The 13693-nt window shown below is 45.5% G+C and overlaps 1 protein-coding gene across 3 annotated transcripts in view; it reads left to right on the plus strand.

Annotated features, from left to right (window-relative positions):
• jph3b (junctophilin 3b) overlaps positions 1 to 13693 on the plus strand; it is a 48369-nt gene that overhangs the window by 30359 nt on the left and 4317 nt on the right. For 2 of the 3 annotated variants that reach the window (XM_031801962.1, XM_031801964.1), the window contains exons 3-4: positions 2135 to 2259; positions 10329 to 11347. In XM_031801962.1, the coding sequence (XP_031657822.1) occupies positions 2135 to 2259; positions 10329 to 11347 (1144 nt within the window). The remainder of the gene's footprint in view (positions 1 to 2134; positions 2260 to 10328; positions 11348 to 13693) is intronic. The other variant, XM_031801963.1, reaches the window with a different exon arrangement.

Raw genomic sequence — 13693 nt, forward strand, 5'->3', positions numbered from 1 at the left:
ACACTGTACCACTATCTACAAATTGTATTTCATGTCACTAAAGAAATCTGAATTCGAATTTGAGAACACCACAGAGCCCCACGACAGCAACACAATTAGACCCAACCAAATCAAAAAGATAATTACTTGACACATTGGAAAGAATTTACCACAAAACAGAGCAAACTAGAATGCTATTGGGCCCTAAACAGAGAGTACACAGTGGCAGATTACCTGACCACTTTGACTGAACCAAAATTAAGGAAATCTTTGGCTATGTACAGATGCAGTGAGCATAACCTTCCTATTGAGAAAGGCCACCGAAGGCAGACCTGGCTCTCAAGACGAGACAGGCTATGTGCACACTGCCCACAAAATGAGGTGGAAACCTCCTGCCAAATGTATGACCATATTAGAGACACATTTTTCCTTCTGATTACACAGACCCACAAAGAATTTGAAAACAAATCCAATTTTGATAAACTCCCATTTCTGTTTGGTGAAATACCAAGGTGTGCCATCACAGCAGCAAGATTTGTGACCTGTTGCCACAAGAAAAGGGCAACCAGTGAAGAACAAATACCACTGTAAATACAATTTATATTTATGTTTATTTATTTTCCCTTTCGTACTTTAACTATTTTCACATCATTACAACACTGTATATATACATAATATGACATTTGAAATGTCTTTATTCTTTTGGAACTTTTCTAAGTGTAATGTTTACTGTTCATTTTTATTGTTTATTTCACTTTTGTTTATTATCTATTTCTAAACATAAGTTTCCCATGCCAATAAAGCCCTTACATTGAAATTGAAATTGAATTGAATTGAGAGAGCAATGATCACTGCATTATGTCTGAATCATGAAACTCTAAATGAACTCATGCAGTGCTCTGGGGCACAGTAACACTGAATGGAAGATTCCTATCCTCCCTCACGCTGCCTCCCTTCCCTTTCTCTCTCATTCTCTCTCTCTCGCTCTCTCTCCCTTTCTCTCTCTCGCTATTTCTCAATATTTAGTTCCTGCAGTTGCTAGGACAACGGTCCAGGAGAGGGCTAGTTCCCAGTGTAGAGCAGGAAATGGAGCTCTATCTCACCTCAGCTGCCTCCTCACCCCCATCCTGACCACACCCCTCTCCAACACCCACTAATGTGCCCCTACCAAACACACCAAGCCAGCCAACACTTTCGACACATGGCTAACTAAACCTAATAAACAGAAAAATGTACAGACTATTAGTCACGCTATAACTCATACAATATCTCTCTTGCTCACACACACACACACACACACAGATACACACAGTGCTGTGAGTTCTCTGACATGTCCGGCATGGCTCTATTGCCAGGGTGAAGAGAGCCAGAAGCAAAAAGAAACAGAGAGGCAACAAAAAAATCAATAACCATCGACATGCAATACTGCACCAAGACAGTTCCTGCACAAACAAGGAGGAGAGAGGGAAATAGAAAAGGAAAGAGACTGAATAGAGGGTGGAGAGAGAGGGAGAGACAGAGAGAGGGAGAGACAGAGAGAGAGAGACACAGAGCGAGAGAGAGACAAAACGAAGCAAAACGCCTTCATGTCGGCATTATGTCATGCGAGCTTAAACAGAACTATCCATTTGAAGGGATTGTAAGTGCACATTATCATCAGGCCTCTATTCTTTTATAAGACCACAGTAGCATGACAGAGAAAGATGAAAGCCTGGGGCTGTCGGTCTGTCATCGTATGTACTGTACACTCAGTAGGCTACCTCACCAGACTGCAGAGAGGAATCTGAGTCTAACGTGGGATTGAAGGTAGGTAACGAATATGGCAGAGATCAATGAGAGAGCAGCCAGATGAAAACACAGAGGAGACAGTGATTATGTCTGGGAATACAAGGTGGGCTCATTGTTTCTGCAGGTGCATTATTTATTAGGCTATCCCAGCTGGTCAACCTCTTACTACTTAGAGGGCCTGACCTCAAACAGAGTGGCTCTTAGGAAAAGGGAAATTGGCCATCTATTATATTTTAAGCACAACAAAAAAAGCTGTACTTTCCAATGCACTTACAGTACAATCACAGTCAGTCATATCAAACATGCCCTGTTTAGTTGCTGTCTTGAATTTATTTCGATTTTTAATATGATTATTACCCCCCCCCAGGACGGCCCATGCACGGGGGAAGGCGGAGGCGGCCATGGGAGCCAGCCAGAAGGCCCAGGAGGAGTGTCGCCTCGCCAGGGTCACCGCCAAAGGGTTCTCCCCCTCCTTCCAGCACCGCGAAAACGGTGAGTGTGCCACCACTCACTGCCGGGATCACCATCCCCATGGCAACCATCAATACAATACACCAGAAGCACCAGTTTTGAAGACACACAGTCGTCTTTTTATAACCACAAATGCCAATGCACTAATGCTATTAGTCTATTTGACACTTACAGTGCGTCACTTTATGTTATCAACTCGAAATGCTGAGAGAAAATACCGTATCAAAGGGAGGCAACCACCTCATTGTCACATATGTCTCCTGAACATGTAACTAATGGAGAGAGGAACATGTAACTAATGGAGAGAGGAACATGTAACTAATGGAGAGAGGAACATGTAACTAATGGAGAGAGGAACATGTAACTAATGGAGAGAGGAACATGTAACTAATGGAGAGAAGAACATGTAACTAATGAAGAGAGGAACATGTAACTAATGGAGAGGAACATGTAACTAATGGAGAGAAGAACATGTAACTAATGGAGAGAGGAACATGTAACTAATGGAGAGAGGAACATGTAACTAATGGAGAGAAGAACATGTAACTAATGGAGAGAGGAACATGTAACTAATGGAGAGAAGAACATGTAACTAATGGAGAGAAGAACATGTAACTAATGGAGAGAGGAACATGTAACTAATGGAGAGGAACATGTAACTAATGGAGAGAAGAACATGTAACTAATGGAGAGAGGAACATGTAACTAATGGAGAGGAACATGTAACTAATGGAGAGAAGAACATGTAACTAATGGAGAGAGGAACATGTAACTAATGGAGAGGAACATGTAACTAATGGAGATAGATAGGAGACAATGACAAAGTAAATCAGGTGTCAGTGTCAGGCGTGTGGTTGCTGTAGAGTATGTGCTTGGGCCCAATGGGACCGGTTACCCACAGTGCAGTGCAGGCCATGAGTGATGGAGGCAGCAACAGGAAGCTGGAGGGAGGTCAACAATGACCTTTCCAACAAGCCCACGCAAGGCAGGCTGACTGACACAAACACACACAATCATACACACACACACACTTCCTGACATATACTGTCCCTAGCATGTTTTTTTTTGTCCACGTACCTGACGATACCTTGATAGCGGTTTTTAATGTCATGACATTATAAAGAATCACAGTCACAGATTCCCTATAAGGCTGGGTTTATCCTCAGAGCCATGGCAGCAGATTGTCCCAACCGCTCTGAAACAGAGTTCATTTCAACAAGCTGCTATGGGCGAATAAAACGTAAGGTTACTATACTGCATAACCCTGGTTCACTGATATTATGAGTGAAATATCTCACAAGAGGGATTCACCAGAATCTCAGAAGCTTGAAGAACCAATCACGCACATCTGTCGGAGACAGACATGTTGAGTGTCATAAAGTGACAGTAGGTGTACTCTGTGCCACAGAATAATCCTGACTGTGTAAGTGACGGGAGCAAATGCCGTTCTGATCAAGACGTGAGAATTCTGAAGGGAGGGTCAAAAGTGTCTCAGAGAGAGAAGCACTGTCATCAATTCAAGGTCCTTTATGTGAACAATGCAGAGTTGTGGGTTCCACACTCCATTTATTGGCTTCCCCTCATGACCTACGCCCTAGCCTGTAAGTGACGAGTGTGTCGTCATCACGTTCCTCGTTGCCACTACCTCAGGGGAGTGTCAGGAGTGAAGATCGAGGGGCTCTTCTGGTGACGGAGAGCCAAGAAACATGCTTAAAGATGGTGGCAGAGGAGATGGCTGCTGTTTTATGGGTTCCTATCCAATTGTGCTATTGTGTGTGTTTTTTCGCATTATTTGAAACTTATTTTGTGCTTAATGTTCCTGCCACCGTCTCTTATGACCGAAAAGAGCTTCTGGATATCAGGACAGAGATTACTCACCTCATACCGGACAAAGATTTTTTCATTAACGAGTCGGACGCAAAGGTTTTACTTCAGACACCTAACAAGCCCTAAATCCCTGTCATTCACATGAAGAAGAGAAAGAGATATCGGGGACGTAGGTCGGGGCGCCTCTACCATGAGTCCTATTAGCCAATGTGCAATCATTGGATAATAAAATGGATGAGCTCCGATCAAGACTATCCTACCAATGGGACATTAAAAACTGTAATATCTTATGTTTCACCGAGTCGTGGCTGAATGACGACATGGATAACATACAGCTGGCTGGGTTTTCTGTCCATCGGCAAGATAGAACAGATGCCTCCAGTAAGACAAGGGGTGGCCTGTGTCTATTTGTCAATAACAGCAGGTGCACAAAATCTAATATTAAGGAAGTCTTGCATGAGATTTTTCATCTATATTTTTCATAGCTGTCTATTTACCACCACAACAAGCAAGAAAATGCTCATCCAGAGGCCTCCCGGGTGGCGCAGTGGTTAAGGGTGCTGTACTGCAGCGCCATCTGTGCCACCAGAGACCCTGGGTTCGTGCCCAGGCTCTGTCATAACAGGCCGCGACCGGGAGGTCCATCGGGCGACGCACAATTGGCCTAGCGTCGTCCGGGTTAGGGAGGGTTTGGCCGGTAGGGATATCCTTGTCTCATCACGCACCAGCGACTCCTGTGGCGGGCCGGGCGCAGTGCACGCTAACCAAGGTTGCCAGGTGAATGGCGCTTCGTCTCTCCCGAGCCCGTACGGGAGTTGTAGCGATGAGACAAGAGAGATTACTAAAAACAATTAGATACCACGAAAAAGGGGTAAAATAAAAATATCTATGTTTTGTTTTTTTATTAAAAAAAGAAAATGCTCATCCAGAGGTGGCGCGAGTGTCAGCGGGACTTTAATGCAGGGAAACTTAAATCCGTTTTACCTTATTTCTATCAGCATGTCACATGTGCATCCAGAGGACAAAAAACTCTAGACCACCTTTACTACACACACAGAGACACATACAAAACTCTCCCTCGCCCTCCATTTGGCAAATCTGAACATAATTCTATCCTCCTAATTCCTGTTTACAATCAAAAACTAAAGCAGGAAGTACCAATGACTCGCTCAATAAGGAAGTGGCCAGATCACGCAGATGCTAAGCTACAGGACTGTTTTGCTAGCACAGACTGGAATATGTTCTGGGATTCTTCCGATGGCATTGAGGAGTACACCACATCATCCACTGGCTTCATCAATAAGTGCATCGATGACGTCGTCCCCCAGTGACCGTACGTACATACCCCAACCAGAAGCCATGGATTACAGGCAACATCCGCACTGAGTTAAAGGGTAGAGCTGCCGCTTTCAAGGAGTGTGACTCTAACCCAGACGGTTATAAGAAATCCCTCTATGCCCTCTGACAAACCACCAGGCAAAGCATCAATACAGGACTAAGATTGAATTCTATTACACCAGCTCCAACGCTCGTCACATGTGGCAGGGATGGAAACTATTGGAGACTACAAAGGGAAGCACAGCCGCGAGATGCCCAGTGACACAAGCTTACCAGACGAGCTAAATTACTTCTATGCTCGCTTCGAGGCAAGCAACACTGAAGCATGCATGAGAGCATCAGCTGTTCCAGACGACTGTGTGATCACGCTATCCATAGCCGATGTGAGTAAGACCTTTTAAACAAGACCAACTGGCAAGTGTCTTCACTGACATTTTCAATTTGTCCCTGATCGAGTCTGTAATACCAACATGTTTCAAGCAGACGACCATAGTCCCTGTGCCCAAGAACACTAAGGTATCCTGCTTAAATGACTACCAACACGTAGCACTCACGTCTGTAGCCATGAAGTGCTTTGAAAGGCTTGTCATGGCTCACATCAACACCATTATTCCCTGAAACTCTAGACCCACTCCAATTTGCATACCGCGCCAACAGATCCACAGATGATGCAATCTCTATTGCACTCCACACTGCCCTTTCCCACAAGGACAAAAGGAACACCTACGTGAGAATGCTATTCATTGATTACAGCTCAGCGTTCAACACCATAGTGCCCTCACTGCTCTTCACTAAGCTAAGGAACCTGGGACTAAACACCTCTCTCTGCAACTGGACTTCCTGACGGGCCATCCCCAGGTGGTAAGGGTAGGTAACAACACATCTGCCCTTAGGGTTGCGTGCTCAGTCCTGTACTCCCTGTTCACCCATGACTGCATGTCCAAGCACGACTCCAACACCATCATTAAGTTTTCCGAAAACACAACAGTTGTAGGACTGATCACCGACAACGATGAGACAGCCTATAGGGAGGAGGTCCGAAACCTGGCAGTGTGGTGACAGGATAACAACCTCTCCCTCAACATGATCAAGACCAAGGAGATGATGGTGGACTACAGGAAACAGAGGTCAAGCACATCCCCATTCTCATCGACGGGGTTGTAGTGGAGCAGGTTGAGAGCTACAAGTTCCTTGGTGTCCACATCACCAACACACTATCAGGGTCCAAACACACCAAGACAGTCTTGAAGGGGGCACGACAATGCCTATTCCCCCTCAGGAGACTGAAAAGATTTGTCTTCGGTCCTCAGATCCTCAGAAAGTCCTACAGCTGCACCATCGAGAGCATCCTGACAGGTTGCATCACCGTCTGGTATGGCAACTGCTCGGGCTCCGACCACAAGGCACTACAGAGGTCCCAGTACATCACTGGGACCAAGTTTCCTGCCATCCCAGACCTCTATATCAGACTGTGTCAGAGGAAGGCCCTAAATATTGCCAAAGACTCCAGCTGTCACGTTCTGACCTAAGTTCCTTTGTGTTAGTATGGTCAGGGCGTGAGTTGGGGTGGGCAGTCTATGTTCTTTTTTCTATAATTTGGGATTTCTGTGTTTGGCCTGGTATGGTTCTCAATCAGAGGCAGCTGTCAATCGTTGTCCCTGATTGAGAACCATACTTAGGTAGCCTGGTTTCACCTTTGAGTTGTGGGGGATTATTTTCCATTTCAGTGTTTGCACCATTCGGGACTGTTTCGGTTTTCATTTTGATTCTCTTGTTCTTTTGTATTTTGTATTCAGTCTCATTCAATTATATTATGGATACATACCACACTGCATTTTGGTCCTCCGTTCCTTCCTACTACTCCTCCTCGTCAGACTGTTACACCAGCCACCCTAGTCATAGACTGTTCTCTCTGCTACTGCACGGCAAGCGGTACCGGAGCGCCAAGTCTAGGTCCAAAAGGCTTCTTAATTTAACAGCTTATACCCCCAAGCCATAAGACTCCTGAACAGCTTATCAAATTGCTACCCGGACTACTTTCATTGTAGTAGAGGTGGAGGTCACCTTTATCTGACGATTGAGGTCACACCGTGCACACAGACATTGGGCATATGCCCAGCACTGGAAGTCTCTCATCCTCAGTAGGCCAAGATTTACCACTGAGTTGGTGAACGCCGTGTCAACAATAACTATGATAACTATGACTACTCGGCAACTACCTATTTTCTCTGGATGAAAATGAATGATGATAACAAGACCAGATGCACTTAGAAATATGATAACTATTATCATTTACTTTTCATTTTTGTTGACGAAAATGTAACGAGACTAGAATTCCACATGAGAATGTGGATGTTCAATTTGACATGAAGCTCCTTTTCATCTGTTTTGTCCAATCATAAGCATGCATCTCTTTGCAGAAAATATAATCCATTCCTCTCAGTGGCTGATAATGTCTTTCTGTTATGCAGGTTGATTGAGTTGATCTGGCTCGTGGGCTAGTAGCCTAGTTAGTTCGCACAATGTTAGCTAAAGTAAGCTAGCGCTTTGTGGGTCTCGAAACGAAGAAAAGCATGGCTCTCAACCGATAAGCAGTGAAGCTCGGACGGTTGGTCTAGTCAACGTGGTGGGTTGAGCTAAACGAGAGAGCGAGCTAGTAATTCTACCCTTCCAGGTAGAAAAGCTAGTCAGCAGGATAGTTAGCCTTGCGGCAAGCTAGCCAGGTTAGCTAAGCCTTGCAGCTAAGCTAGCTACGTCTCAGTAGCTAACCGTGAGATGCTAGCTACCACAGGAGACAAAGGAAAGAAAAAGCGGAAAAGCGAATTCTTACCTGAAACGAAAACGTTTGTTTTGGTAAAGTCACCCAACACAGATAACCTGCGTTCGGCGGCATAACCTCGCGGCACACCTGCGAACAGTTGAACAGGAAAACTGGTCAAGTCGTGCTGAGGAAAGCTTAAAGTAGGACTCTTCTGTGAGGAAGAGAGGTGAGAATGATCAGAGGGCGGGCAAGTGGCTCTTGATGATGAGGGGAGGGGCTAACTTCATTCGCCACTCATACCCTATGCATACATTATTTGTGCATTTGTGCATGATAAATTTGCCAATTGAGCACTGTGCTGAGGATCAGAGTGATAGTGTGTTATGCTGTGCACTGTTAGAATTAGGGGTGACTCAAGGAACCCCGGAGATCCTCAAGGACACCTGGAGTTCCTCAAGTAACCATTGCAGTCAATGGGTTAATATTTGCACCTTTGGTTAGTTGAGGGGTTCGTAGAGGAACCTTTAATGTTTCAATATAGCACAGGGTTCCTGGAGGAACTATTCTTCTGGTGCATGCAGAGCAATTTATTTAGCTGTTGGATTAGTTGTGCTGCCAGACTCAGAAGAAGATGAAAATATGTGGTTTTCGGCGATGGCTTTATGGGATAGCTAGCAACTTGTAAACAATTATCCATTCTTATATCTGAAGCATGCATGAGATTACTATCTCAATAGCAATATTAAGTCATACAGCATTGGCTGTAAAGCCAATTATATTATGACTGCTTATTCCAAAAAGTGATGGTAATAACTTTTGTTTATGAAGATTGATGACTGATGATTTGATTGGATGTTGGCTTAGGTCACTAGCTAGCTACAGTATCTTCAGCCTAGCTTTTAGCTAGCTCTGTAAGAGTAACAGCAATAATATTGTAGCGGTGGCAGCCTAACAGAAGATTGGAGGCTTGGCTTATTGGAGGCATGGCTTTCATATAGTTATTTTTGTCCACCCGTGATAGTAAATGTCATGCCTGTTCTGTTATACTGTTATTAAAGGCAAAGCTTGTACACTATCAGTTCCAAAGACTTTCATAAGTGCATATGATACTAAGAGCCAAATAGCATTACATTTTTCAGATAGTCACAATTTTGTTAGTATTTTAACGAGGCTTCAGAACTGTCAGTGTACAACCTTAACCTATAATGACAATACAACAGAACACATGAATAGGTATAACATTTACTCTCACAGGTGGCCAAAAACAACTATCTGAAAGCCACACCAATATGCCACGCCTCCCATCTTCTGATCACAAAAAGGTTCATGCTTGAAACTTTTCAGAGGGGTTCCTGAAGGAACCTTTTCAGAGCGGTTCCTCAAGGAAACTTTTAGAATTGAAAAGGTTCTCCCACAGTGACAATCGTTTTGAACCCCAAAAGGTTCTTTAAGGGTATTTTTATTCTATGAGTGTACTGTGATGTGTTGCAAAAGATAAAGATTGTGTGCTGTGACTGTCTGGGTGCAGATGTCTAGGAGACAACAAGGTAAGGTAGGCAATGCAGAGAAAGAGAGGGGTGATTAGAGTAACTGAGTAGAATGCTTCACCAGCTGCCGATCTCACTCTGGTTCTGCTGACTTGAAAAGAGGCAGAGTCTAGTCTACAGACAAGACAAGGGTGGTCACGAATAGTCTGTCTAATTTAAAGAGGTATTATGTGCTGTGTGCATGATTGCATAATAGAATGGGGATGTCAACTACACGCATCCCTGGAAAGGAAATTAGGTCATTTAATTAAAGTCAATGTGTGGGGTAATGGTTCCTTCCAGATGCACTTCCCTTTGACTTCAGTATAACATTATACTGACATCATCTGGTTGACATTAGCAGTACAGTTGTTCATGGCATTCACAGGGTAAGTTGGTCTCGCCCATAAAGCAGATGTTGGACTACATGCATGCAAAACAGAGAATAGCTAAATAACTCTAAATCGTTCACTTTGAAATGGAACTATGCCAATGTTTTGAAATGTGACTTTCCCAAAGTTGTGTGTCATGCTGTCCTTACTCTCTGTGTGTGTTTCTCTCTGTGTCTCTCTCTCTGTGTCTCTGTCTCTCTCTGTGTCTCTCTATCTCTCTCCCTGTGTCTCTTTGCTGTTGGTCAGGAGTAGAGGTCCAAAGGCCAAAGCATCAGAACTCCAGTGAGAACGACATTGAGGTGATCTCCAGTGGCACGGGGCCAGACAGTCCTGAACTCTACATAAAGGGCACCACACCCCCCAACTTGACCCCTGACCTTAGTCCTGAGGCCAGCCACCCCTCCTCGCCCCCATGCAGCCCCACCACCTCCAAGCCATACCGCACCAAGAACGCACGCTTCCTGCGGCAGAGTGCTGTGGACGACGCTGGGGGTGGTGGCGGTGGGGGAGGGGGCGGTGGGGGTGGGAGAGGGGGCAGTGGTGGCCAGGAGATCCAGGTGCTGATGGAGGGCCGTGGAGGAGGGGAGTACCTAAGGGCCAACAGCTGGAGCGAGGACAGACGCTCTTCTAAAGAGGGCAGCAGGGGGGGCAGCAGGGGCAGCAGTCGCTCCACCACCCCCTCTGTCCAGGACGAGGCCAGGGGCCGCACCAACGGCCACGGCCATAAGCACGCCTCCTCCAATCACAAGTCTCGAGAGCATGGCTCGTCCAATCACAAGGCCTCCAGGGACCGATGGTCGGACTGCCCGTCGGCATCGTGGAGGTCCCAGCGGACGCACAGCGGTGACACACGGCTGCTGGAGCAGGATGAGGAGAAGCTGAGCAACTACGAGATGGAGATGAGGCCGCTGCAGCCCATGGACTCCAACTCCCAGAAGCCCTATGGGTTGGGAGAGGAGCACCATGGTCACAGTGGCGAGGCCCGCTCCCACACGCTGCAGAGACAGCGGCCTTCTAAGACCCGGGAGGCCAGGGAGGGCAGGGAAAGGGAGGCAGCACGGCCGTCAGGAGCGCGGGAGAGCAAAGAGAGAAAGGAGGGACCGGCTCCAGACTCATTGCAAAAGCTGGACAGTCTGAGCAAGGGGGACAAGTTGGAGGCTCGGCCTCTGCGCAGGGATCTCACCCTCTCCCCCCCACAGAAATCCTCACCCATTGCACTAGAACACGACGACGACAAGAAACTAACCCAGCTCAAAGCAAACTCGGTAAGGACGCCTCCTCTCACCCACACATTCATAGCCACACTTAGTCATATAATTTGCTTGTCATGTGCACACATGTATAAAATCACGCACGCATGAGTAATCACTTGCATGCAGATGTTAACTGCATTTACACAGCATTCAGACACAATTGTACTGTAATCAATGATAGAAGAGCTATGAATGTATCAGTACTGTGCGATGTACAGACATAAAAACAGAATGAACTCATACAGTAGCTATGTACAGTAGTAAGTGGGAGCATCCGGGGCCCTGATGTAGTCCCCTGATAGGCAGGTGCTCTGCACAACACAGACTCTATGGTTGGACACTCTAACCTCCCACATCCCCTCCACCGCACCACATAGCCTCAGCTAGCTATCTCCCACTGCACCTTAGTAACAGCAGATTGGCAAAGTAGCTCCTTCCACAAAGCATCCCCGCATTGGCTGCCCCACGCTCTGTTGCTAGGAAACAGCTTATGCCTTGCTTCAGCAGTAGCCAATCAGTGGGCGTGTGATGGTGACTGGGGGGGGGGGGGGGGGGGGGGGGGGGGGGGTTGCAGCCGCAGAGAGGCGAGTAATGCAGCTGACTTGTGTAAGACAGGTTCACATGAAACACAGATACATTCACGCATAAGCAGACACTGATTCTGCAAGTGATCGCACTGTAGAACACTTTTGCACAAAGCTCTCCCCTATAATCTATTCCAGCAGCACAGTTAAACATACAGATGTCCACGAGGATATGCCAACAGTGCACATGGAGCTAATGTCCACGTATCACACAGACAAATAGGATCAGTGAACTGAGCCATCTACAACATTTCTGGCATGGAGAGTGCACCACCGTAAAGACAGGGTCACTGGCATATGAAATGCATCAATTATACACAACATACATATCCTTCGGGAATGATCATTCAGTTGCATGGTGTAGAGTAAACATAGCTGTTGTTAGAGGCTACCAATGAGCATGTGAATTACAGTTTAAAGTATTTTAGATGTCATACTATGGACTCAACTTAAGTAATTGCTTTGGTAATTACATAGGTCATTTGTAATGCTCTTTCCCTTTTATGAGTGCTCCAGTCCTATACATTTTCCATGGCAGAGTTACAAAAACCCATCAGTTAGATGTCCCTAATAGTCTGCTGTTTTAACATGCTGGCTCTCAATAACACTGAGAGACTCATTTACAGTACATGAAAATGCAGTATCTCTCAAATGAACCTAATTATACAGAGTAAATACCAACATTAAATAAAGTACTTTGATTTTGTGTGTGTACAGGTAGAGCTACAGTGGGACAAAAAAAGTATTTAGTCAGCCACCAATTGTGCAAGTTCTCCCACTTAAAAAGATGAGAGAGGCCTGTAATTTTCATCATAGGTACACTTCAACTATGACAGACAAAATTTGAGAAAAAAAATCCTGAAAATCACATTGTAGGATTTTTTATGAATTTATTTGCAAATTATGGTGGAAAATAAGTATTTGGTCACCTACAAACAAGCAAGATTTCTGGCTCTCACAGACCTGTAACTTCTTCTTTAAGAGGCTCCTCTGTCCTCCACTCGTTACCTGTATTAATGGCACCTGTTTGAACTTGTTATCAGTATAAAAGACACCTGTCCACAACCTCAAACAGTCACACTCCAAACTCCACTATGGCCAAGACCAAAGAGCTGTCAAAGGACACCAGAAACAAAATTGTAGACCTGCACCAGGCTGGAAAGACTGAATCCGCGATAAGTAAGCAGCTTGGTTTGAATAAATCAACAATGGGAGCAATTATTAGGAAATGGAAGACATACAAGACCACTGATAATCTCCCTCGATCTGTGGCGCCACACAAGATCTCACCCCGTGGGGTCAAAATGATCACAAGAACGGTGTGCAAAAATCCCAGAACCACACGGGGGGACCTAGTGAATGACCTGCAGAGAGCTGGGACCAAAGTAACAAAGCCTACCATCAGTAACACACTATGCCGCCAGGGACTCAAATCCTGCAGTGCCAGACGTGTCCCCGTGCTTAAACCAGTACATGTCCAGGCCCGTCTGAAGTTTGCTAGAGATCATTTGGATGATCCAGAAGAAGATTGGGAGAATGTCATATGGTCAGATGAAACCAAAATATAACTTTTTGGTAAAAACTCAACTCGTCGTGTTTGGAGGACAAAGAATGCTGAGTTGCATCCAAAGAACACCATACCTACTGTGAAGCATGGGGGTGGAAACATCATGTTTTGGGGCTGTTTTTCTACAAAGGGACCAGGACGACTGCTCCGTGTAAAGGAAAGAATGAATGGGGCCATGTATCGTGAGATTTTGAGTGAAAACCTCCT

Source organism: Oncorhynchus kisutch, linkage group LG22 (assembly GCF_002021735.2).
Source record: "Oncorhynchus kisutch isolate 150728-3 linkage group LG22, Okis_V2, whole genome shotgun sequence".
NCBI classification, from domain to species: Eukaryota; Metazoa; Chordata; class Actinopteri; order Salmoniformes; family Salmonidae; genus Oncorhynchus; species Oncorhynchus kisutch.